This window comes from Parambassis ranga, chromosome 8 (assembly GCF_900634625.1).
Source record: "Parambassis ranga chromosome 8, fParRan2.1, whole genome shotgun sequence".
Classification (NCBI taxonomy): Eukaryota; Metazoa; Chordata; class Actinopteri; family Ambassidae; genus Parambassis; species Parambassis ranga.
Genome location: NC_041029.1, coordinates 10,772,904 through 10,798,946, shown reverse-complemented (window position 1 = coordinate 10,798,946; position 26,043 = coordinate 10,772,904). Strand labels below are relative to the sequence as shown.

Below are 26,043 nucleotides of genomic sequence, written 5' to 3'. Positions count from 1 at the left end.
GCCTATGGGAGAAAAAAAACTTTCTGCTAAAGCGGCACACAATGCCCGAAGAGCCTCCTCCTTGGTGGAAACATTCAATATGTAGACCCCTACATTATACATACATACATGTCATCATCAACTCCTCCTTAACAAGAAAACATCCAGCTCACATTTAACATTTACTACAATTGCACTGGTGCCAATACTTCTCCTGAACAGAAAGGCTACACTCTGGACACTTAGTAATAATAAACTCTTAATGAAAACAAACTCCATCAGATCAAAACTGAGGACTGGAAAAGGGGCTCAAACTCAACTCAGAGACACTGAACTCATGACTTCAAACACAAAGCAGGTAGAATCCAAACCACAGCAAAACAGAAATGCAAAGAAAATTAGAGATCCATCATGTCAGGGAGAAAGAAAAGCAGTAAAAGACACATTTAAAAACGAAACTGGATCAAAAGAGACAGAATAAAGCAGGTGCAAGTGCAGGACAATGTATTCCATAACAGAAGGCTTCAATACTTTCAGGGGTAGGGGTGCGGGTGGGGGGGCTGAAGTCCATTATAGCCCTCTGACAAAAATCATTCCATCATATCTGTCAGCTGGCCAGAAATTGTGCACTCAAGATTCATTCATCTTCCTCTTGCAGTGACTCCACCAGTCTGATCTGGTCTCGACCTCCTGCAGTGTCACTGGTCCCAGATAGACAGAGGAGGTCACAGGTGGCAGGGTGTGACACGCTGTCACTCTGACCCCTGCAAGGCCTCATAGGAGTTGAGGTGGCAGGCGCCACTCCAACATCAAGCACGTCTTTTCACTAAACAGTTCCTCGCTGATGTGAAAAACAAGGGCAACTTAAAACTAAATGAAAAAAGACGTACTTTGATTGTTTTCAGTTGGCTTTTTCTTTCCATTGTCCTTGTCTGGACAGCATGAATTCATGTAGTGATGTCAGACTGTTTTTGTTTTTCTTCTTCTGTCAAAAAAAGTGTCATTAAATCTTATCCACGCTTTCATAAGCCAGCATCAGTTCATCTGACTCCTGACTGAGAGCTGGCTCATTTTTTACTCCAGCACATATTCTCACGCACGTCTGTACGTGAACAAGCATGCTTGAGATCTGCCACAGTTCTCTCAGAAGAGACCCATCGGCAGTAATCTTTGCCCCATCTCACGTCATCATGTTGTCGTTTAGCTGGCTTCAACTCAGACTTCCACAGTCCTCACGTATTTACATTTAGATTTTAAAAAACTAGAGGTGTTACATGCAACATTTGGCATCTTCTCAAGTCCCCACTTGTAAAGTCTTCATTGGAGTCCTTTTTTTTTTTAGAAAAATATTAAACTTTGTCTTTTTTCTCGTCAGTATATTGAAGCTTCTGATTGTAACAGAGACAGAGAGAGGTGGAGGGTGTGGTGGCTGCAAGCACAGTGTGTGCAACAAGTGAGGAATTTGTGTGTGTGTGTGTGTGTGTTGTTAGTAGTAGTCTTCAATTCTGAGATGGTTGTCTTTGTAAAGTGTCTCATCATTGCTTTACTGTAAGTGCAAATAGCTGCAAGTATTCTTTAAAAAAAAACACAAAATAGGCTGCGTCAGCTGCTGCTGCTGTGTTTATGTGTGTGTATTGGGTTTGTTGGCAGTTAACCGGCTACATCGCTGCCCCATTTCTTTGCGACAACAACTGGAGAACCAAGCTACTCAAGTGCAGTTCCTGTCTAAACGTAGCTGTGAAGTGCAATTGTGTGTCAGAGGTTAAGTGGGATCTTCTTTATATGTTACTCTCAAAGTGCTTTTTAAATATTTTTAATGTCAAAAGCTTGACTTTCTCTTTGTAATACTGATGACCAGGAATGTTCTGACATTCTTAAAAGTGTTTGTGTATCTGCATCAGCTTGTTTTGTGTGTGTGTGTGTGTGGTGGGAAGATGTGAAAATATTTTTTAGGACAGTTACCCAAGACCCTGTAGCGTTGTTTGGCTCTCTCCCTCTCTCTGCAGCTCCAAAGGGGGTGACACACCAGCATGTAGTCTATGACAAGAAGGTGGGTGGGACCTGGAGTGGGACAGCAGGTCATGGGGTGTCAAGCGATGGGGCTGCGGGGAGCGTGTACCAGGGACACGGGGAGGGGGGGCAGAGGGAAAAGGTGGGGGTTGTTGTCTTTACATCATAGCAGGACGCAGCAGCGGCAAAACCTCTGACGGCTGCCCCCGACGGAGGGGGGCGGAGTGACAGGAGCGAAGTATGCATGCACTTTGATGTTAGGCAGATGGGTCTGTGACGCACAAGTAAAAACAAATAGACAAACCGTTAATAGCTCATAGAAATATGCAGAAAGCAAATAAACAGAAGAAAATGGCAAGTACGGTGGATTAACCAAACTTTCAATGTCTGCCATTTTAGATTTTTACATTAAATTGCACCAAATCATTACTTTGCTTATGAATCAGTCCTCACCCACCACTGTGAGCCAACACTACTCACCCTTAATCTCTTGATGCCGGCGCGGGTGATCTGCTGGCAGTCATAGAGCTCAATGCGATCCAGGCTATGGCAGCTCTTCAGGTGCTCCAGCGAGGCGTCTGTGATCAGGGGGCAGTTGTCCAGCTCGATCACCTCCAGGCGATCATGAGCGCACGGCCCGCTGCCGAGGTGTCTGATGCCATCATCAGTGATCAGCTCACAGTGAGACAGACTCTACAAGAACATGGCAACACCATCACAGGGGCACCATTACTCAAGTCTGTGGTAACAAGCTGTGACACGGTGCTTGCAAAATGCAACAAATATGTTGAAGTGGCAGACACACACTCACCAGGACTTGCAAACGAGGGCAGTGGATAGACAGCTGGATGAGTGTGCCATCTGTGATCTGATGTAAAAGCAAAAGAAACAAATACCGTATTTAAGTGTCATAACAAGTTCAACAGGAGAAAACAGTGTCACGGCTTATATTTACCTGCACACATTCTTCTAAATCCATCTTTTCAAGCTCATGACAATTCTGCAGAGAGAAATTACACATTACATGTTTGTTTTTTAGCTCCATTTTCCCAGGACACCTAAAGGTACACTCACCCTTGCTAATGTAGTGAAGCCCACATCTGTAAGCTGAGAGCAACGAGCCACTTCTAATATTCTGAAAGGGGAAACAGTGAGTTACACGAGAGCATCACTCTGTTATACACAAAATGTTAAGATGTTATTTTAAATTATTTTTCCTTGCAGTGTGCATGGTGTTGTCCATTCTTAATTTCAGAATGAGGCCGAGTGTATAGGTGTGACAATTCACCTGAGCCTGGGGCAGTTCTGTCCCAGGGCATGCAAGATGGCGTCTGTGATGTTGGCACAACCCGACACACACAGAGACTGCAGGCGGTGGCAGCCCCGGCAAATTGTGATGAGGCCCTCATCTGTGATCTGCTGCTCACAGAAAGGGAAAGTATGAGTATGTGGAGACATAGCTTGCCTAAATGTAGCACATATGCTAAAAAGCAATTCTTATTTCTAATGTATTTTCTTTTTAAGGAAAACTTTGAAGAAGAAGGAAGAACAGAGAAAAGTATAACAAAAACAAGAAGCAACTGGGGCAAGATGAGACAATGTGATCCTGAGGTGCGAGATGAGGAAGAGATATAGAGGCGAAGAGGGTGGGTGAAGTGAACAAATGGATTGCCTGAGCAGGTTTCACAGTCTATTATCTATATGGAAAGGCCACACACTGAGCTTTAAATTGAAGCCCACAGCATGGTTTCATCAGCCTGTACTGTGAAAAAACATCACCAATAGCGTTTGTGTACTTTTTACTTTAGTTTAAATTCATGAGTTTTATAACATTGTTAGTAGCATTGTTAGCCTGTTACTTACTGAGCATGTCTGCAAGTTGAGTGTGACCAGCTCTGGACAGTGAGCCCCAATATGCTTCAGCGCCTCATCTTCTAGCTATGAATGGGATTGGCATGGAGAAGAGAAATTAAATTACACCAACACAACATTGTTTGGGGGCAGCATGAAACAGTTCAGCATCCACAGACCACACGCAGAATTAACACCTGTGACAATTGAGCGTACGTGTTGTTTGTTTTTTCCTTCGGATTAATGAGCTGTGACTCCTTCGTAAAAATATGTGGCTGGCTTTTAACACTGTAATGTTGACTGTTAGCATTAACAGGATGGCACCACATTAAGGCTTCTGCTATGCCGTTCCTCACAATCATCCTTTGCTGCACAGGAAATGATGCATTTCATGTTTGTGGTTGTTGCAGCAGCTGTGTTGTATGTGGAATGAAAATATCAGGAACTTAGTAGAAGTGACGGCCACTGTGACGAAAGTTAAGATAACAACAACTCAAGTAATCAGAGGAGTTATTCTTGTGAAATGTACAGTTCAGCTCTTTAAGTAATTGTACAGAAAGTAAGTAATGTTTGTGGTACTTTAGTGTTCACAATTCCACAGTCACAATGGCTGCTATCCAGGAATGCAGATTTGGACACGTCCAGCACCCGCCCTATTTACCTGATTTACCACATTCAGACTATTAACTCTACATGAAGAGGGAGCTCCACATTCACCAAAGACATGACCTTAGGCCACAAATGCATTCATCTAAATTAAACTGCGACGTATTATGCATTCACTATGTTAGTTCTGGTTTCATGCAGTACCTGTGTGCAGCCCTTTAGGAAAAGGCCTTTGAGACCAGGGCAGGAGCGCACCAGGGCCTGGATGCCATCCTTGGTGACCTGATCACACCAGGAAATGTTAAGCTGCTCCAAGAGAGGGCAACCCTCGCTGAAAGGAGAAGGAAAAAAATATCCAGACGTACATTAAGTATGTAAATCTGGCTTTCATAACTGGTACTGGAGGGCGTTGTATAATATGTTTAGTGGAAGTATACGTCACGCTGCTGGATCTACAAACCTGAGAGCTTTGAGCGACAGGTTGGTGATAGAGGTACAGGAGGCGAGGTCCAGGTGCTTCAGCTTTGGACAGAACTTACTGAGGCTATTACACGTGCTGCAGAGGCAGAAGCAGAAAACAATTAAAGCTTTTGAAGAAGAAATTAAAAGCACTACAATGTGAACTGTGCACATACCTGTCAGTGATCTTGGTACAGCCGTTCAGACTAAGCAGTTCGATGTTCCTACAATTCTGTGAGAAAGTCCTGCATAACAAGATAAACATTTATGTCACAATAATCAGGCTGTACTTGCCTCAGCCCTCAAGGTTTGAACTACAATCAGAAATTCTGTCAGGCTAGGTCTTTGCCAAACTCACCTCAGGGCGCTGTCACCCACACCCAGACACCCCCGCAGGCTCAGTTTCCGAAGAAAGCCCCCACATCGCTTTGAAATGTTCTCCACCACCCGACCCTACAACAGAAACACAAAAAAAACAAGCTGTATGTGCTTCTACACCCCATTTTGAGAGCAAAATGCTGGATTGTCAGATGAGATTTGCTCACCTCTATGTCCCTCTGGAAGTCAAAGAGGTCAATTCGTTGCCAGTTGCTGCCATCCAAGGCCAGAACATTCCAGGACTGACAGCAGGGAGGAAGGAACACATATTTAGAGTCCAGTTTGTTATCACACATAACACATGCACACACTGAAACACAGACAGACACACACACCATCATACACACAGGCATGCATACACACACCTTGTGAACACAGACTCACCCGTGAGACCTGGGCACAGCGACAGAGTGTCACCACATCCAGAAAGGAGAAGATTCTGGAAGACAGACAGGGATGGTTTAGAGACCCTGATCCCCGCTGCCAGAAGCTTCCTCTTTACATTAGACTGCCCTCAACTTAACCTTGCGTCTGCTTAAACTCACAGCATAGAGACGTGAGTAAATCAGATAATATTGTGTTTGACTGTCAGGCAGGATAGATGTTTGCCCTGTTTGCTGTCCTTGTGCAGACTGTTTCTCAAGGATCTGAGCTGGAAACTGACCCTTTATTGCAGAAAAAAAAACTGATACTAAGGTTGATGCAGGGATGCGGTAAGTCGCAGCACAGTCTGCCAGCCCTACAAATCATGGCACTGCACCTGGCAAACCAGCACAGAGTCAGCAGCCGCAGCACAGACGGCTCGGCTGGCAAGGCCGAGGCTTGAGTTATGGCCTTCATTTTCTGTTTGCTCAGGGGCTCTGGAGTTTTTTTTTTGTCTGAAATCAATTTCAATGTTTTACAGCCACAAGCATCTGTTTTTAATTACACTTTTCACATTGGAACAGAGTAGGGCAGGGAACGAAGGGAAATTGGCATGCTGGTGGTTGGAATATTCGTTTGAAGTACACACTGGGTATGATTGCAAGTGGGGGTGTTGCAAGGCAAAGTATGTTTTTCTGCATGATTTGTTGTGCACATTCTGTAGTAAAGGATGCAACATGCCATTTTTGTTTTGCCACAAAATAAATAAATAAACAAACACTTCCAGAAAGGCTCAATGAAGTGTCTGGAAACATCACTCACCGTAGCAACAGCTCCTTAGGCAGCTTCTTATTGATGACTGCCTCATCACTATTTGTGAACATCTGAAAGAGTGAAGAAGATAATATCAGTTCTGGCAGCTGTTCCTGTTGAGGCTGGGGCTCCTTCCATACACTCACCTCACTCAAGGACAGCCCCAACACGTAAGCAAGGATAAATGATTGTAATCTCATCAGCCGAGATGGATTCAATGTCAAATCTTGGACAGCAAAGAGGGTGACAGAAGATAAAGCAATGCGGGGGACAGGATTTTGTGTACATTCTTAACTAAATCAGCAAGATGGGGACTTTGTACTGTCGACTACAGAGCTGTGATGGCCTTTGCTTTCATGTTATCTCTCCTGCTATGCATTCTCTATCCTGCTTCTTATGTTGTTTACTTTCACAGTTGAGTATGCACCATTGTCCACATCAGCATGTACCGTGAGACACACTGGAATTAGTTACAATATATCTTTTGTGGTGCCCCAGCTTCTGAAAACAGCTAATGGATTTCCACACAAATAATTGCATGCTGTGTGAGCACAAATACCAGTCTGCAGAAAAAGCCTCAGTACACAAAGAGGCAATAAATTAGCATTTATTAAAATCCACACACACACACAAAACTGTACCCATAATTTGTGAATCATTGTCCGCTAGATTGTAAAATTCAAGATGCTGAGCCAGTCACGTTTGGGAGCATCCACTCGGGCACAACAGGGTGAATGAAGCAACATCTGGCCCAATCTATTTTCCTCCATAGATTTAGAGAGATAAATCTAAACCAGTAGAGGGGTAATTAAGGGGTGGGAGCTTTAGTGCGTAAATAAAGTGCAGGATGGAAAATGTTATTTACAAGAGGCAAACATCTGGGACAAGATCAACAAGGCATTTGCCTGTGCTTATTTGCACTTCTTGACAGGTACAAACACACATCCATGATCCAAAAATATATAATGTGTTTATTTATTGTGTTTAAGCAAAAGAAATAATTTGTAGGTCCCAACAAAGAGCTGTTATGATTATGGGTGTCTCTGCTAAAACCATACAATAGCATCAGATTTTGAGGGACATCAAACCCATTTATCAGCATGCAACAACAAACTGACATGTCTGTCAGTTGAAATTAATGACTGGACTTTTAAAACTCCAGTCAGCTCAGGGTCACAGCCTTTCTATGTCCCTCTAAAAAAAAACATAACTCTGCACACACACAGCAGTCTATGCAGGGGCTGTCTGTGCAGGGGCTGCCTGCCAGCGCAGACGTGTAACATTTTGAGGGAGCAAGAAGGGACAGACATTTGCTGTTTGGATTTGGGGCAAATCGACTCTGACAGCTCGCCTTCCAGAGCGCTTCTTTCTGGCCATATAATCCAGGGCCATTTCCAAAGAAGCAGATGCGCATGGTCAACGGGCATACACTGTCCCCTTTTGTAATCTAACATAAAATGAACCTGATGCTGTATGAATGTGAGCATTATGTTTTCTCCACTGGTCAGCTATAATCAGCCATGCAGGCCCACCAGGAGGTAGAAAAGCTGGTTGAGCTGTAACTTGCAGCTAAAGCAACACAAAACCTCATTGTATCATCTAGAAAATACAAGTTTTCAAAAAACCTACTTTGGAACAACTTATATATAAAGAAAACCTGTTTAAACTACAACAGTTTAACCTGCTTCAGTCACTTCAATAACACCAACATGTGTACTAAATCACAACAACAGACTGATACTGATTACATTTTCGTTTCAATTAAGGAATTCCGTTTGAGGCCATTAATATCTGTCCTCTTTTTTTAGCCTGTTGTGGTCTTTTGTTAGGGGTGGTACAGTGCAACAGATCAGTATCTACTTCAAGTCAGTTAATTTAAAACCACTTCCGCCATTGCCTGTCAAAGTAAAACTCTTGACCTACAGTAACGCTTCCACAGTTCTTTCTATATGCCTGCAGGGACAACAAATGTTTACATTATGAACAGATTTAGTTAATATGTATGTTTTTCCTTAAAAGATCTATAATTTCTGAGGAGATGATGCAACAATGACAGCACAAATAGAAAAGTTATACAAACACACTGAACACGAGACAAAGCACAAATCTGGCTACTATACATTAGACATTACCTGTTACATCATCACGTTTAATCGTGGTGTGTTATATATGTAAGAAAAAAACGTATAACACATGTGTAAAACCTATATAACAATTAAACTGAAGACTACAAAAGTCCCTTAACGGGAGCCCCGATAACAACAACATTTTATTTTGAAGCCAATAAAGCGCTATTTCCGCTTCCCACCTGTCCCTTCACCAGTTAGCTTGATTTAGCAGCTTCACCGCAGCTGTCGGGCCAGAAGGTAACGGCCTGAGTCTTCTGAGTCGTCAGCTGTTGCACCGTTAAAAATAAATAAAACCACACACAAATCCCACGCTAGCTGGGGATTAAACAACATCAAATGCTCAGGCTACACAGACCAATGTCACCGGCGGGTAACGCGTTAGTGTGCAAGTTTTCACCAAAACATTAAGCTATAGGCTTGCGTGGCTGCGACACAAAGTTTATGGATAATACTGCCGAACAACAGCACTGTAGATTATGTGTGTTTTAGCTCACGGCCCGTCTGCTATCGGTGCATGTTATGGTGTGTTTTACATTGTAGCAGTTTGGGATTATTTGTTGATATTTTTGTGCTAATACCGGGTGCAGGTAGCAGTCACAACCCGAGGCCCCCCAACCGCAGCGGCTATGGACATACACAACAACCCGGTTCATTAGAAAGCTCCACAAAACCCGTATAAAAACAGTACACTTGCATATTTGTACAGTTACAAAACAAGCCTTGCACATTACGAGAGTGTGGACAGTATATCCTCCCTTTAACAAATATGCTAATGTGAGACGGAGCTGTCCTCGGCGTGCTCTATGTAGCCTCATTGTCTTTGTTTTGACGGCGCAAAGGGAAACGAGGACAACATTTTAGGACCATTTAAAAACCGTCAGTTTAGCTAACAACAGTGCGCAGAGGTTAGTGAGAAATATGGGCCTGTGTCCATATACCGAAGGGACATGCCAGGCCTTTGCTAGCATCTATGTTGTTGATCAAAAAACAGAGTTTTGACCTAATCCCAAACACTGACTGCGGAAGCTGCATCAATAGCTTTAGAATAAGCGCATTTTTGTAGCAATTACAGCGACAGTCATCATGCAGGCCCGTGTCCTCTCATTTATAACAACTATGTGGAGTGTGTGTCAATGACTGTCAGTTAATAAACAGGGTTAACTCACCTCAAACCGGCTCCGTGAAACACCGTTTACCTCCTTCCCCATGTCGGACGCTGGTTACCGACTCAATGGATTCGGTGTAGGCGCAGCAAAATGCAGATACGGGCCCTCTCCTCGATTACCATGCTACCGTCCTCTCGGTAGCTCCTGGGGTGCGATGTCGTTCTTCTTCGGCCTGTGACACAAGCGACGGTTTGTGTTTCTGATTAAAAAAAATATATGGGTTACAGGCAGCAGCCAGCCAATAAGCCACTTCTCTTATCTGCTCGGTTCGTCCTCACCTCCTCCTCCCCCTATACAGCTTTCTATCCATCCACACAATAGCCCGACAGGAATGGGATCTGGCAGCGTAACTAACTGAGCTGCTACTAAACGCCTACATCACTTAGATATAATAAATATAATGTCACTGCTAGGATATAAGCCAAACACAAAAAGACTTCCTTACTTAGATGCTGGCTGGTCCTTTAACCTGAGCTCGTACATAAATAAATATCAAAGTGGGGTGTCAACCTTTTAACAGCACACGTAGCGCGAATACCTGGCCAGAGAACACGTTGATATAATTATATATTTATTTATTTAATCGCCAAAAAGTCAAGTAAGGTTATGAATTAACGAGAACAAATCATGCGTTGCCGCAACAGTTTACCTAAAATAACAAATATTTAGTGTTTCCACTCGAGGCCCTGTCAGTGAAGTGTGGCTCAGAAATTCACGTAACACAACAAGTATATTACCTCTGGTCTTACACAACAAATTAACTATTTGAATTCTTATTAATTCTGTTATGTTACATTCTCTTTTCTCAAACAGACATTGCAACTTTGTTATTGCAGAGCAGGAAACGCCACTTCCTCGTTTTTTTCTGTGGCCACGCCTACCTTGAAGACTGCGTCCAATCAGCAATCGGGACGGTGACTCGTAGGAAAACGTCACCGTACTGGGGCAACACATGCTTGACAACAGTTCAATGTCGTCTAGAATACTAAATTAAAATGATCTGCATTTAATCATGCGCAATAAATAATGCGTAAAATAAAAAAAAAACGTAATTTAAATAGGAAAAAGCGAATCACCTGCTGATTTGCCCTTTTTAGAGTCCGAAGCAGATCACATGCTTCTTAATGACAGCACTTAGGTGACATTTGACCAGTAGTTGCAATGTCAAACTAAACAACTTCATCATAGCAGACTCATTGGAAACCCATTACAATACTTAAGATGTTTTTTTCATTAGGCAATATATAGTATAATATATATAATATATGCAAATGTTTGAGTACTTCTGTGCATTATGTATTAAACTCTTACTTGAGTGCAGATATGCAAGTAAATACAGAAGTCTTAGAGCTAAAGATTCAAAAACAAGTTACATTAGTTCGTGGTGTCAAGCAGTACTGTAAAGCCCATACTACGTCCAAATATTGTGTTTTAGTAGCACATATTTCTACAAAAATCTATTATTAGCACAAACCTGTTGGTGTTGGCACACAAAAAACATTCAGGGCCCTGAGGCAGTTTCTCTCTGCCTGTTAATAATCAGCATTCTCCTTTATAATTGCTAAGCTGCAGTTTAAACATTTAGGACAAATCAATGATTCCAATCTTTTTTTTCCCCGTCTTCCAATCTTTTTTTTCCCCGTCTTCCAACTGTGACACTTGAAATTATTAACTTGTAAAAAAATTTCGTAGATATTTTACAATCATGCGTCGCTGTCGTGCCACCACGAGTGCTGTAGGCGGGCTCTTTGCTCTGATAGGAAGTTGCTAGGCTACGCCTCCAGCGCTCAAGCTTCCGGTTCATTCCGCCGTGCGCAGAAGTCGCTAGTCACAGGAGCCACAATGGCGTTTGTAGTTTCCTTCAGATAGGGCTGTGGATGATATTAAATCCACTAGCATCGCCCTAACTATAGGCCTGGTTGATTTCCAGAGCCATTGATAATAAACTGGAACATCTACTGCACACGAAAATACTATGATTTCTTATCAATATTGAATTTATAGGGGATAAAACTTACATTAAAGGGAACATGTAAACAGTACCAACCGGGTCAAGTTTTCATTTTGTTCGAGAAACGAGCGTCTTTTAATGAAGACATTTGCTTGTTTCTGAAAGCTAAGACCGTAATTCTATGGAATAAAAACACCTTTACTTAACTTGGCACCGGACAAGGACAGCTTTCACAAAGGGACTTTTTCTTTTTTTACGAGTCAGCTCGCTAGCTGCCGAGCTTTAGCTAGCCGTGCTAGCTAAATTGAGACGGAGACGACATCACTATGCTCGAATATTTGTTTGGGATTGTTTTCATTCACTGAACAATTCAAAGTACAAACTTTGCAACACTGGAAAACCGTCGTGGCATTTTTTTGTTCTGACGAACTATGCTGTGGATCTCAATGGAATGAATCAGCGTCGAAGAGGATTGGACGTAAGCGGCCTGGTGTGTTTATTTTGTGTGTTTTCTTGTATTGTTTCTGCTTAGTGACACTTATTTTGACATTTGGAGTTGTTACTGCTCCGTGAATGCATTGCCTGGATTACCGAGGCCTAGTAAAGGTACCGACGCTGGCGTGAGGAATGCCTGGGTCGGACCGACACCATGGGACCAAGAGGAAGCCGGAACCTAACGTCGGCGCCGGTGTGCTTCACCACGGCCCGACTCATACCTCTGTGGGAAACATGACGAGCAAAGGTGGCAAGGTGCAGTTAAAATCTTCAATGTCCTCTTCTTCTTCAAAACGTAAGCGACATAAATCTATCAAACATAATCGAGTGTCCTCGGTGACACTGGAACCCGAAGAATATACCCTCTGTGATACGGCGCCTCCTGGTGTCAACACAGTGAAGCCTCTGGTAGAGTACGATGATATCAGCTCAGACTCGGACACTTTCTCGGACCCCCCGTCCTCCAGGCCTTCTGAGATGGGGGGCGTAGACCGACTGGAACCCTCACCAGACTACGATAGGGGCGATGTTGTCAGAGACGCTGAGAGAGAAGATAACAGGGGGCACAGACACTCCCGGAAAAAGTCAAAGGACCCGAGTAAAGTTAGAGACCCTGGGAATGGTGAACGTGGGTACAAGAAAAAGACCAGCAAAGACCGCGAGAAAGGGTGTCCTGGAAAGATCAAGGAGAAGGCTGCCTCATCCGGATCGTCATCCAAACGCCAGCTCCAGACAGAAGTTGAGTATAAACGTGGGGAGCTGATGCTCTCCGCCTCCTCCTCCTCCTCCCACGTACAACCTGCAGCAAGTGTAGGTAGCACCACTTCCTCCACGTCTTCATCTCGCAGCAAGGAGAGCAGCCGCTCAGGGAAGTCTCACAAAGAAAGGCAGCAGCGAAAAGAAGCCAGAGGGGAGGGAAGCCGCAGCTCCTCTCAGAGGAGCCGGGCAGAGAGGGGCCACCACAAGTCCTCCAAGAGCCACAAGAGCAAGACTTCAACTAGGGGCAGCCCGCGCAGAAAGCTAACCACCTCTGCTCTGTCGCCCAGTCCAAGAAGGGTGACTGGCAGCGAGAGTCCACTGGGCTATGGGCAACAGGTTGATGATAGCTACTCCAGGCGGAGGGTGCCTCAGCAAAGCCCCAGTCCCTACGGGGATATGTCTCGTCGCAGCAGACAGCGATCAGAGAGCCCCTATGGCAGCAGACACAGGTCCTCCAGCTTTGAGAGAGACAGCAGCCCTTATTCAAGGAGACGCTCCATCAGCCCCTATGCTACACGCAGGTCATCCAGCACCAGCCCCGTGCCTCGGTGAGTATGCTTGTAGTTGACCCTGTTGGGGAATATAATTTGAGCAGGTAAATAGATACTGTCCACAGTGATCAGGATGGATGCATAGAAAAATTTTTGGGTATCTCCATAACACATCACCTTTTTTGTAATTTTTGTAGTATACCACCAGATGTGAGTAAACTGATCTCCCAGTGGTATGGGGGATTTCCCCATGAAGCCCAGTTTATGACCTAAAGTGTAGTTTTCATAGACCTTTAGATTTATCATTACATATAAGTCATGCAGTGAAATTAAGCTTTTATAAAGAAATTTGTTATCAATTCTAGTTTCCATTTTTCGCAGCATACTTGTTGTGAATTAAATACAATGTAACAGGTGGGAGCTTTAGCTCTTGTATTAGGAATGCACTCTTAAAAAAATGTCTTTGTTTTAATTAGACGTTCCAGGAGTCGCTCTCCCCTGCAATACTCTTCGTCTCGTCGCTCCTCTTCTCGCTCCCGCAGTAAGAGGCACACTGCGCCTGGTGGAGCAGGCCCCAGCTCGCATAGTAGCCGGCCAGCTAGCCGCTCCCCTCCCTCTTCGCGTCTTCCCCTAAACTCCAGCTTGGGTGCAGAGCTGAGCCGCCGGAAGAAGGAACGGCAGGCTGCTGAGGCAGCTGCTCGTGCCAGCAGTGGTGCGTCTCCTCCTCCGTCAGCAAGCAAGTCCACAGGCTCCTCTTCCGCACGGCCTGTTAAAGCCGAGGCTCAGCAGGAAAAAGACTCTACAGCAGAACCTCCGCTGTCACAGTTACCACAAGACGTTCCCAGTGCCAAAGATCAGGCCACAGCTTCTCTACCTTCCTCCTTATCTGTCTCTCCTGCACCACCTCCTCCTCAGCCCTCTCCTCCTGTGCCCCCCAGTCCAGCCAACCAAGCTCCACCACCGCCCCCGCCTCAGGCAGAAGTAAATATTCAGCCTTCGACAACGTCCACCACATCCCAGGCAAAATCACCAGCTTCAGTTCCTGCAAGAAGCCCCGTCCGTCAGACCCCACTCCACAAGACATCAACTCTGCCCCCACTTCCTTTACCCCCTGTACTGCTGGGAAACTCTCAGGACAGGTGAGGACTCTTTCCGGCAGGCAAATGCATGTTTCTTAACGACATACTTTTTGGTCTGTTTTGTTCTGAACCTTTTTTTGTTTGCATTTTTAGTCCAAAGAAGTCCACTCCTCCCCAGAGGCTATCGCGAAAAGAGAGAGAGATTCGCAACCGGCCTTCTCTCATCGACCTTCCTTTGCCACCCACCCTGCCTGGAGGCGATTCCTCACCCCCTCAGTCCCCCATCCGTCAGGCTCCTCCGTTGCCCACCCCAGCCTTTAAGAAGAGACCAAAGTCAGTTTCTTAACCCATTTACAGTTATCCTTTTTTGTCAGTCTTGCATTAAAACCTAAACCGATTTCTTCTTCTTTTTATGTTTTCAGGATTTGCTGCCCACGGTATGGTGAGCGCAAACACAACCTGAGTGACTGGGGCAAACGCTGTGTAGATAAATTCGACATAATTGGCATCATAGGAGAAGGAACCTATGGCCAAGTGTACAAGGCTAAGGACAAAGACACTGGTAAGCTAATATTATCTGGACTTCAGTAACAAAACTGCATATCGCTATGAAAAAGGGCAGGTGTGAGTTAATTGTGTGTTCTAGGTGAACTGGTGGCTTTGAAAAAAGTGCGTTTGGACAATGAAAAGGAGGGCTTCCCCATCACAGCCATCAGAGAGATCAAGATCCTGCGTCAGCTCAAACACCGCAGTGTTGTCAACATGAAGGAAATCGTCACTGACAAGCAGGATGCGCTCGACTTTAAAAAGGATAAAGGTATGAAAATGTGCTGTTTGACTAAAACCGTAAAACATGTTACACTTCTGGTTCTCTTCTGGTTCTCTGTCAAACTTTAGACATCTGCTGTGACAGCAGTAATGAGGCAACGGCTAAAATGGCAACATGCCTGAAAACAGGACTGTTGTGCTGTGAAGTTTCCCTCATGACTGTAGATAGCAGAATGATACATTTAAAAAGAATGTTGGAAAACTAAAAATAACAGAAAATATTTTGTTTAAACAAGCAAGAATTATTAGTTTACAAAAGACAGATTATCCCATTTATAGCTACAATGTGTATCGCTTATCCTGTGTACTGGGCTTTTTACTTTTGTGCCTTTTTATTTGCATGAGTTAATGAAAAACTTTTTTTTAAGTGTATACAAGTGTCAAACAAGTGTCAAAACGTAAGAATTATTAATGAGCTTCAACACCAAGAAAACAAGAAAAGATACATTTTGCTGCGCTCCCACCATCAGTGCTACAATAAAAGATGATGAAATTACACTGCTGATTACTCTAATTACTAGCAGTATAGTTCTGCCCTCTTCTTGATGAAGATTATACATTTAGAAAAGCATTGTAAACAGTAGCTAGAGTCTAGTTGTGACACAGTCTGATTTCATTTTGTCACAGAAAGGCACATTTGGCGCTTTGTTAAATGTTTCTGAGTTTGTCAAAGTACATAAGTAACCCTCTTTCTTGTGTGTATTCTTGTTTCTCTATGCATCTTGCCTCTTGTTTTTTAGGCGCTTTCTACTTGGTGTTTGAGTACATGGACCATGACCTGATGGGCCTGCTGGAGTCGGGCCTGGTCCAGTTCTCCCATGAGCACATCCGCAGCTTCATGCGCCAGCTGATGGAGGGTCTGGACTACTGCCATAAGAACAACTTCCTTCACAGAGACATCAAATGCTCAAACATACTGCTCAACAACAGGTATGTAACAGGAGAGATGAGCGGTGTAGTGCCCTTTGATTAGCTTTATGATCAAACAGTCCCACTAAGAACTACATAGCTTTGAGAACTTTTGGTTCCATTTGCATGAACAGGAATGCTTAAGTGATGCAGAAGCAATTGGTTTAGAAAACTAGTTTATTGTGGGCATATTTCGCAGTTGAAGCTAATTTTAAGAGCTCAGTTTGCACTTGTGTTTAAAATAAAAACAGTTTATAGTGCTGCATTTATGTGTTCGACCAATCACTTTGAAGGCTCCCAATGTGTTTAAAAGAGGCCTACCCTAAATTAGAGTGGAAAGCATCCTGGTAAAAGCCACAATCCTTTTTAGTTTCTAATGTGCAGGCATAGCAAAATATAAGCTAATAAAAAGGTGTCATTAATCCAAATGGGCCTAGTTTATTTGTCAATGTATCCTAAATATTTTTATTTCTCTGTAGTGAGTAACATGTTCTGTTAAGCCCTCATACCAGTTGCTAACTACACAAAAATACTAGGTTAAAGTAGTTATTTGAAACAGGTACATCAGCAGCAAGCTAATTGCTTGGCCACTAATTTAATCGGGCACTTCTTACAACAGCCATGAAGCAGCACAGCATCTTCCTGCAGATGGTTGCTCAGTACAGTTGTTTCTCCATTCAGCAGCTATTACAGGAAAACAGAGCTACATCAGCTGCCAAAACCGGGATGCTCATGAAAAAGAAGACTGTGTTTTGCTGTGTAATGGAGCATTCAGAGCCTCGCTGCTCATAGTTCACTGCCTCGCTTTCGTACAGTTGACTTTATACCAAACATTAGAATTGGAGCATTTGCACCCAGTTACTGCTAATGGTGACCATTCAAAAGTTTTCCAGCTAGCGCAGGTGTTTTTAGTCTGTATTTCATGTTTTAGGGTTTGATGCAGTAGCTCTCAGTGATTTGTGGCTGTTGGCAGAACATGTTTTCTGTATTGTGGCGCTGCTCCTAATCTCAGATGTGTATCTTGTGTTTCTTGGTGCAGAGGTCAGATCAAACTGGCTGACTTTGGTCTGGCTCGTCTTTACAATTCAGAGGAAAGGTAAGATGAGATTGTTTTTTTTAATTGTGTCTGGATACATGATCTGTTTTTCTTTGTTTGGAGAATATTCAATCTGGTTTAAATGTATGATTAAATGTACTCATGATGATTGAACGTGCAATTAAACCTCATAATGAGATTGGGTTTCTTTTATATTAAATCTACACTAGATGGGGCTGTCTCACAAAACAAAAGCAGCCCAAGTCATTAACAGATGAAATGTTTCTGTTTGAACACTTGGGGGCATGATTATGTATAAACATGTATTGACTCCATGGTTCTCTATCTTTCCTTAACCCCAGCCGACCATACACTAATAAAGTAATCACACTATGGTACCGCCCCCCTGAACTTCTGCTGGGAGAGGAGAGGTATTCTCCAGCCATTGATGTTTGGAGCTGTGGGTGAGTCTCAGTCTGTCACGGTAACATGAACGATCATAGCGTCTCTTTTCTTAAGATAAGGGTGGTTTTCTTTAATATCTCCAGACAATTAATGTGGCATTAAGTTTTAAAAATGCAGTTGCAAATTATAATTGCTTTTTACCAAAGTGCATGTCTTCATACTCAGCACCCTGTTAGGATGTGAAAGCCCCCCCCCACCAAGGTACACTGATATTTTAATGTAATATGAGGGAAACTTTATATAATAAGTAAATAAATAACAGATGTATTGAAAGTATTTTTCTGCAAAGTAAGCAAAATGTTTTGCGAAGACTGAAGGTTTGCATTATGCTGAGTGTTTTTTTGGGGTTTTTTTTGTTTTTTTTGTTTTTTTGTTTTTTTTTTAATCTAGGGTTCTCTAAAAGCAAAAAGGAGCCTTTAACTCAGACAGGCAGCATATAGTATGTACCTGTGTGCTGTGTTGCCAAATTTAACGCTACATTTTAAAGACAACTTTATACAAATAATTCGATTATTTTTCTCCGAAGTTATATGCATAGTCTGTTCTCTTTTACCATCTGAGCAAAATTTCTCTCTGAAAACTGTCTGAAGTTTATTTAAATGAGCCGGATTCATTTGCCAATTGGCTGATTTAAACATGATTGAATATCAGTACTGGGGCATCTTAAATAATTAGAATATTATCACATAGTTCAGTGTTTTCCAAAAGGTTTCCTTAGCTCAAAACATCTGAAACATTTATACACTCACTATTGAGTGTAGTAAGTGCGAAACTATGTGATAATAATCACTACTGTTGGGATTCCTTCACCAGGACCTGCTGCATCAGTGCAGCATGATATGGAGTCAGTAGCTAACACAGCGTAGGTTGCTTTAATAGCAGCATTCACCTCATATCCCCATTGTCAACACTCCCATAGGCTGTCTATTTTGGGAGAGTTGGTAGGTCAATCAAGCAGATCATAATCAGTAAAGCATTTGTGTGTAGTTTTGGTAATGTGGGCAGATACTTAGACCTGCTGGAAAAGGAAGGGACATCTCTGTACCACTTGTCAGAGGACCACAAAGCAAACAGTTTAGTTGTTTTCTCTATAGAACAGGTAAAACGCTTCTGATGCTGTCTCTGGGAAAGGAACGTCTTCTGCACGCTGGCTTTGGATGCAATGACACCAGCTTCGGGCCACTCCCTTACTTGTGAAGCTCTCCCAGCCTTTTGAATCCACCTTTCATGATTATTCTCTCAAGGCTGTAATCACTGTCTACTTAACATTAATATGTTTTCATACTACTCTCTGCAAACAGCCAGGCAGACTGCTTTTTTTTTAAAAGATGCTATGATACAACAAGTGAGTGCACATGTTCTTATGTCATCCGCCTATTCATTTCCAGGTGTATTCTTGGAGAGCTTTTCACCAAGAAGCCCATCTTCCAAGCCAACACGGAGCTTCTACAGCTGGAGCTCATCAGGTAGGGCTGCCCTTCACATGTGTCAATACTTTCTGTTGCAACTTTCTGTACCTCTTCATCACAACACTTAATTCTTTACTTTTTGTCAGCCGTCTGTGCGGTAGTCCCTGTCCTGCAGCTTGGCCGGATGTCATTAAACTCCCCCTCTTCAACACCATGAAACCCAAAAAGCAGTACAGACGGAGACTACGGGAGGAGTTTGCCGTGTATGTTGCCACACTGCACTGAGAGGATCTGTGATCGGCCCTTTTTTCTCCTGGTGCATCATGTGAAATATCTCTTCTGTTCTACATAGTTTACCTTCTCCTGCACTGGACTTGCTGGACCGAATGCTGACCCTGGACCCTGCACGCAGATGCACATCAGAGCAAGCTCTTTGCTGTGACTTCCTGCATGACGTGGAGCCCAGCAAGATGCCGCCACCAGAGTCAGTATCTGTTATTCCGTAAACACAAAATCTAAATATTTCCAAAAAATTGGATACAGGCTTTAATTGCATTTTTTTTTTTACAAATGATTTCATACAATTTTGGGCAAAGGTGTATATTGATGTCTGCCCCATCTGTCTCCAGTCTTCCTCACCATCAGGACTGCCACGAGCTGTGGAGTAAGAAGAGAAGGCGAGCACGCCATAGCGGGGTGCCTGAGGATGTGCCTGTACCGAAAGTGCCCCGTAAAGATGCGACAGGGACCTCCACTGGAGAGAACAGTCGACCTCAAAGCAGCCCAACTGGAGCTCCACCACCACCTCCAGGAAAACCACCTTCCACTAGCAACATAGAGAGTGAGTTGTCAGCTATACATTGGAACATAAAGCTAGAAGAAGATATGATTCGTGTACGAGGCACAGAAAGTGACCTAAATCTCTAAGCCAAATCACAACCTTGAGTCTTTTTTAGTGATTTTTCTGGTTGTGTGGGTTTGTGTGCGTCTGTGTGTGTTCAGGCCTGGGAGCAGCTGCAGAGCAACTAAATCACACTGAGTTGATGGTGCTGCTGAACCTTCTCCAGGGACAGACGGACCTAACCCTGCCCCAGGTGGCTCAGGTCCTCAACCACTCCAATCCAGAGACTCTCAGCCAGTTGTTGTCTACTCTCAGCGAGGCTGCTGACCACCAGGGGGCACCAGAGGACCAACCCCAGTCCGCTGCCAGGTCCCAGCCCCCAGAGCCGCCTCCCGAACCCCAGGAGCTCTCACCGACATCCGGAGACCCGCCACTCAGCCAGGAAGACCAGGCCAACCTGCTGGCTGTCATTTTGAGCCACATCATAAAACCACAAGCCGAGGAGCAAGGCGATGAAAGCAATGGCGTTCAATCAGAGGAGGCACTAACTCGCGGTTCGTCCGCTTCTACTACTGATTGCAAGGGCAAGTCTGGGTTTAGTCTTTAGTGGGTAAAAAAAAGGGTACCAGGGTGAGTTATCTTAGAAACATGAAGAGCAGTGACAAGAGATTCAGGTCTCCAAATTCCTAAATACACACAAAAAATACATTTTAGACAATGAAATCTGCAAATGACCCTAAATAAATTGGACAGTTAGATCAAATACATTCTCACCTATCTTCCCTTTCTGCACATCTAATATCAAAAAGCTGACAAAATGTTTGATGAGCTTATGCGGTCATGTGACCCAGTATGGTTTGGTGCACGTGGAAACCACTGTTGCATCTCTGGGTGTACTCAATAAACCAGAGGAAAGTATAGTGTTATTCATTTGAGTAAAAAAAGGAAACAAACTTTCACACTGTATTGTTCCCACATTTTTCCCTCTTCCTGGTTTCTTTCTCACGGTCTTTGTTTCTCTGTCCCATTTCCACATGTGGTTTTTCTTCCTCACTTCATTTTCATTACAAAGCAGGTGTCATGGATTCTTCACAGAGAGCAATGTTGCTATAAACAGTCTGTAATGTCAGCCTTTTTATGAAGAAAGTCTAATAAATTATCAAGTTGAAAATAAATGTTTTGAATCTTTAGATCTCACCTGCATGTGTTTCTTTTAACTTTTGCTTTGTCACACTTTTTTGTTCACTCTGGGTCAGATATTAGTCAAGAATGTGATTCGAATAAAACTGTCAACTATGCTGCTGACACTGAAATGGTAACTCCTGGTTATTTCACCTTTCTGAAATCCTTAACGTCCCTTGAACTACTTGGTTTAGTCATCCCTTTCTGCCCTTTACGATCTCCAATATGAGTCCCGCTCTCTGTTCATCCAGCTGTACATGCCTTTTCCAATATTTTTTCATCTACTTCCCCACCTTTGAATTTAAAATGATTGTCAAAGGAGAGCTACGTTTGTGTATACATGCATGCAGTGAAAAAAAGCGCCCAAACGGTAAAATCACTGGAAAATTCAGGGCTTTACCTGAAAAAGTCCATGCATGTTGTTTCATTGACCAGATATAACATTGTATTGTAGTTACACAAAAGGTAGCCCTACAAATTCAATTGAGTACCCTAAGACCATCTAATTATACAGAATTCCAGTGTGTGGCTGTACACGGAGCCCTCTGCTCTCCCTCTAGTGGTGAACACAGGAATGGCAGGCTCAAAAATATATTTGTGCTTTCTTAAATGCAGGTTAGGCTTAAAAGAAGGTAAAATTGCTTCATTTTTATTGATGATCTAATATTGTGTTTTTGCTCATTTCAGGTGTTGGGTTGTCAAAGATGAAACAGCTTGGACCCAACCAGGTGCCTCCACCTAGTGACCAGCGCCCCCCCTCTCCACCCGGGCCGCCTCCATCAGCTCCTCTCCTTGGAAACTCCCAGCATACCGAGTCAGAAACCCAGCCCAGCCAGGACATCAGTCCTGCCGTGGCAGCCGCTTTGCTCCAGTTCATCTCTCAGCAGGATTCGGAGGCCAGGGCCTCTCACCTCAGTAAAGACCCATCTCCGGCTGCTGTGGACGCTCCAGCCCGTGGCCAGCCCCCTCCACCCTGGGTCGCAGACTCTCCACCTAAACCTTCGGCTGCATCTGAGGCCCCGGCAGAACTGGTAACTGCCACATCTACCACTGCAGCGCAGTTCCCCAAAGACCAGGACCTCCGCTTCTCCCACGGATCTGCCCGCTGACTCTCAGTCCCCTGGTGAGATAAACCTGGGTGTCATGGGACAGCTCCAGGACTCCTACTCTGAAGAGAAATGCAGAGGGACACCTACTGAGAATGACTCACTGGACCATGAGCAGGTAGTTGAATGCAAGATTTTGAAAATGAGCGTATGAATGAAAGAATTTAGAATGAAACCAGCAGTCGTGTCATTTTGGTGGAAGTATTTTAAGGTGAGGTTGAACCAATTAGAGGCACTTACCACGAGTAAATAGTTCCTCTTTCTTCCACACTGAAGGATTTGTAGCTTCCAAACTGAGTGCCACACAGCTGACAAACTTCAAGACACTAAACAAATGATTGTCACCTCCATGGCAGTGCCCACTTATGAGATTATCAGTGTGCAGAATGAAAGTTTTCTGTTGACGGATCTCCCCTGTTCTCCGCCTCATGCCTCCATTTTGACCCTAGGGACCCCTGAATGATCACAGCCTAGTGGGAAAGTGTGGGTACAGTTTCTGCTTTAGATGTGGATACATTTGCAGGATTTTTTTCCCCCTACTCTGTTTAAGCCGTCTACCATCAACCCAACTGAACTCAATTCAGACTCTGACCATTCGAAGATATCACATCATTAACATATAGCAAACCTTGTGTCGTGACAAGCCTGTAGTGCTCATTCTCATGTCTCAAATGTGGATTCAACCACCACATAATGATGGACTGTTCCATAATACACTTGCTGTTCTGTTAGATGAAGTATAAAGACACATGCACACACACACTTTTTCCTGTGGGTTCTGATTGCTTCCTCTGTCTCTCGCTGCTTTTTTCCCCCTTTTGCTGCATTTATTTTCTGTATAGAGAAAAGGAGAACACACTTTAAAAAAAATGATCTGTTGTTCTGTTTCCATTTTTTTGCTTTGATAAAAAGGGGATGGAGAAAAAATGGTTTAATGTGTCTGTAAAAGGAGGAATTTTGTAACGTTTGTTTTCTTGGTTCAGTTTATTAAAGTAAGATAAGCGACCAGCTCAACTGTCTGTCCTGACGTCTGTAGATTCTTTTGTGGAAAGCGGCCACTAGATGGTAGACATCGACTCAAGCTAAATGAAGTTCACACAGTCAGGTCTCCAAAGTTAAGTACTTGGGGCCAGGCTTCGCACTGGGATCAGTATAAAAATTAATTTAAATGTAATGTATAAGCAGGGGAATGTCAATAGTCACACAAACACTGGTGAAATTATTGTAAAATAATGCAAAAGATTATGCATTATTTTATCTTACACATTTTAAATGTGTGCATTAGGTGAGTTTTAGGAGCAATTTCCAGTTTTATTAGAATTTGTGAATCACAGTATAAATCAGTATGTATGCTCCTTTATGCAGCCATATATGTAAAATATATCAGTCAGCCGGTGATGTAAAGTGCTCCCTGTGCATCAATCTTATTTATATGTTGATTTCTTCACCACTTGGCCTGATCTCTTTATGAAGAACCTGACAGCCAGACAAGGATCATAAACTGTAGATTGGCAAACTGAAGCTTGTAAGGTTCTTGCAGACTGTCTGTGTGTGTGTGTGTGTGTGCGTGCACACACCCCTTGTTTGTGTTGGATTGGCTTCATACACACCCAGACCAGTTCCTCACTTGGCAGGCTTACAGAGCCGCTTACCCCTCTGGCCCACCAAGCAGCTGAGCCCTCTGGGTGAGAGATCCTTTCAGAGTGGAGACAGTGGGAGGCTCACCTGCCCTCTAGCACAGGCCCAGTGTGAGTGAGATGAGACGGCACTGTGTGTGCACGCGTGTAAGGGTGTATGTGTGTCTGTGTGCACTTGTTTCTGTCTGATGCGTTCGCCCATCGGGACTCCAAATAATAGTGAATGTGCCCGCAGGGAGTTTCCACAGGAGAAGTAGTGGGCAATGCCAGTGCCAAGTCACAGAGAGTAGACGAATAAATCAGGACTGAGGAGTGACGAGAGGGAGGTGTGCAGGGCGGTGCCATCAATCAGGAAGGCACCTAATGGGGAATGCCCATAAAATGTGCCATGATGCCAGTCTGAAGCACATTCTCGCTGTGGTAGAGACGAGCGGTGGCGGCATTCAAAATGGAGCCTCCATTTTGGATGCCGGCACATTGCCGTCAGCTGCAGTGATTCTGGTGGACTTCCAGACACACAGTGAATTGACTGACAGTCACTTTCACGCCAAATTGTATTCATGAAATTATTTTTTTCTTTCACTGCTTGATCCAAATTTCTCAGTCTGTGTGTAAACGGATTGTTTAAGAACAAATGTGGAATTTCTTTTACCATAACCTCAGTGTTTATGAACCCGTTGTCCACTTTGTCAAATCTGAACAAAAAATAGCCTTCAAATGCAACAAGGAGGGCTCCATGTGTCACACAGCTGTTAGACAAGAGTGTGGGTTAGATCTGTGACAGTCGACCTCTGAGAGGTCACTAGTTTTCTAGTTGAAGCCAAAATATTCATTATCATTTTTAAAAATAAAACACAATTACATCAATCTGTCTCAACTTGTGCTACATTTTAATTTGGCAGCAAACGAAGAATGTGAGCAGAGGAAGGGAAGAAGACTGATGGACAAGCAGAGAGGGCAACTGCTGAGAGAGAAAGTAAGCAATTTAATCTTGCACTTGGATGTTTTATTTAGATAAGCTTTTTAAGATTTATGGAGATACATTTGGAATCAATTATTTTAAAGGACTTGCTCTATATATCCACATTTTCTTTAGCAGTGGGAACATGCTTCCTGCTTGAATTTGTGCTTGTGTGTCTCAGCCATCCTACTGTTTCATGTTGAGTTTGATGACTGAGGTTGTTTGATCAGTGACTATGTGTAAACACAGTGAGGGGAGGCAGGGACTCCCACAGTCCCATGCCTTTCTCTCTCTCTCACACACATTTCATGATCATTTCAGAACTAAGCATGACGTAAAAAGAGGATATTTACTCCAATTATGTGAAAGTTGTACAGAAACATTTTTTAATTATGAATTCACATGGTGCCGTCTTCATCACATCCTTTTCTTTGTCTTCTCTCAAACACAATTTAATGTCCGCCATTTCGTTTATGGCTACATCTTTATTTATGTGATATTTGGAAAATTGATTGACTCTGTCCCAGCAGTGATATATGCTTTACTGCTGCAACAGCGTGCTTTATTGATGCCATAACACCATCTCCATTTCTTCCCACTTTATAGTTTTGTGGGAAACTGCTGTCACATTATTTCTTGATTGCTAGACGGCACAGAAGAGTCGCTACAGATGTGTGCTGCTTTTACTATATAAAGTCACTCTGAAAGAAAGTATCCTTCTCTGACCCTTTTTACAGTTATTTCAAAGACACGTCGGCCTCTCCGCATGATGCTGCATTTATGCAAACCAAAGTATTTTTCCCAAGGTCTCATTATCAATTCAATTCAAAGAGCAAGCATTGTGTTTGCCTCTGTGTGTGTGTGTGTGTGTTGATGCTGCCTCTTTAAGGGCAGAGGGGCTGCTGGGAAAGCAGTCAGTGAGGAGGTGGAGGAGGAGGGTGTCGGAGAGTGGGGAGTGGAGGGGGGACGGGCCCTGCAGGACCATTTGTGCTGAAGCTCATTTGCGCAGCGACACTTAATTGGCTACAACAATTAATTAATGTGTTGGAAAGTTGGCACAAAAAGTTCATTTAAGAGGGTTTTAATAAGCAATTAGAGGAAAAGCAGCGAAGAGGGGGAATTACTGGAGAGGAAAGAGAA

General features: G+C 43.5%; 2 protein-coding genes across 5 annotated transcripts; one reads left to right on the top strand and one right to left on the bottom strand.

Moving 5' to 3' along the window:
- Positions 1-1,228: 1,228 nt before the first annotated feature.
- fbxl20 (F-box and leucine-rich repeat protein 20) lies at positions 1,229-10,540 on the bottom strand. 3 transcript variants are annotated; one of them, XM_028412119.1, is made up of 16 exons: positions 10,492-10,540; positions 9,755-9,953; positions 6,469-6,530; positions 5,668-5,722; positions 5,451-5,525; positions 5,264-5,358; positions 5,082-5,150; positions 4,907-5,002; positions 4,651-4,777; positions 3,853-3,927; positions 3,278-3,408; positions 3,064-3,124; positions 2,945-2,989; positions 2,801-2,857; positions 2,470-2,682; positions 1,229-2,260 (listed from the first exon to the last, which is right to left on the bottom strand). In XM_028412119.1, exons 2-16 carry the CDS (start codon positions 9,794-9,796, stop codon positions 2,153-2,155), a joined length of 1,311 nt encoding a protein of 436 aa, XP_028267920.1. In that variant the 5' UTR covers positions 9,797-9,953; positions 10,492-10,540; the 3' UTR covers positions 1,229-2,152. The 3 variants fall into 3 exon arrangements, with proteins under 3 accessions (XP_028267920.1, XP_028267918.1, XP_028267919.1); XM_028412117.1 differs by lacking the exon at positions 10,492-10,540 and adding an exon at positions 10,033-10,440; XM_028412118.1 differs by lacking the exon at positions 10,492-10,540 and adding an exon at positions 10,200-10,227.
- Positions 10,541-11,545: 1,005 nt separating this feature from the next.
- On the top strand, positions 11,546-24,912 carry cdk12 (cyclin dependent kinase 12). Of its 2 annotated transcripts, XR_003671065.1 has the most exons (15): positions 11,546-13,507; positions 13,927-14,589; positions 14,683-14,862; positions 14,952-15,091; positions 15,176-15,346; positions 16,098-16,287; positions 17,306-17,362; positions 17,665-17,766; positions 19,156-19,233; positions 19,323-19,439; positions 19,529-19,660; positions 19,806-20,017; positions 20,179-20,571; positions 21,887-22,423; positions 24,845-24,912. XR_003671065.1 is itself a non-coding variant. In XM_028411389.1 (14 exons), the coding sequence occupies exons 1-14, from the start codon at positions 12,333-12,335 to the stop codon at positions 22,306-22,308; spliced, it is 4,032 nt and encodes a 1,343-aa protein (XP_028267190.1). In that variant the 5' UTR covers positions 11,546-12,332; the 3' UTR covers positions 22,309-23,107. The 2 variants fall into 2 exon arrangements, 1 of the variants encoding a protein (XP_028267190.1); XM_028411389.1 differs by lacking the exon at positions 24,845-24,912 and having other exon boundaries at positions 21,887-23,107.
- Positions 24,913-26,043: the final 1,131 nt, after the last annotated feature.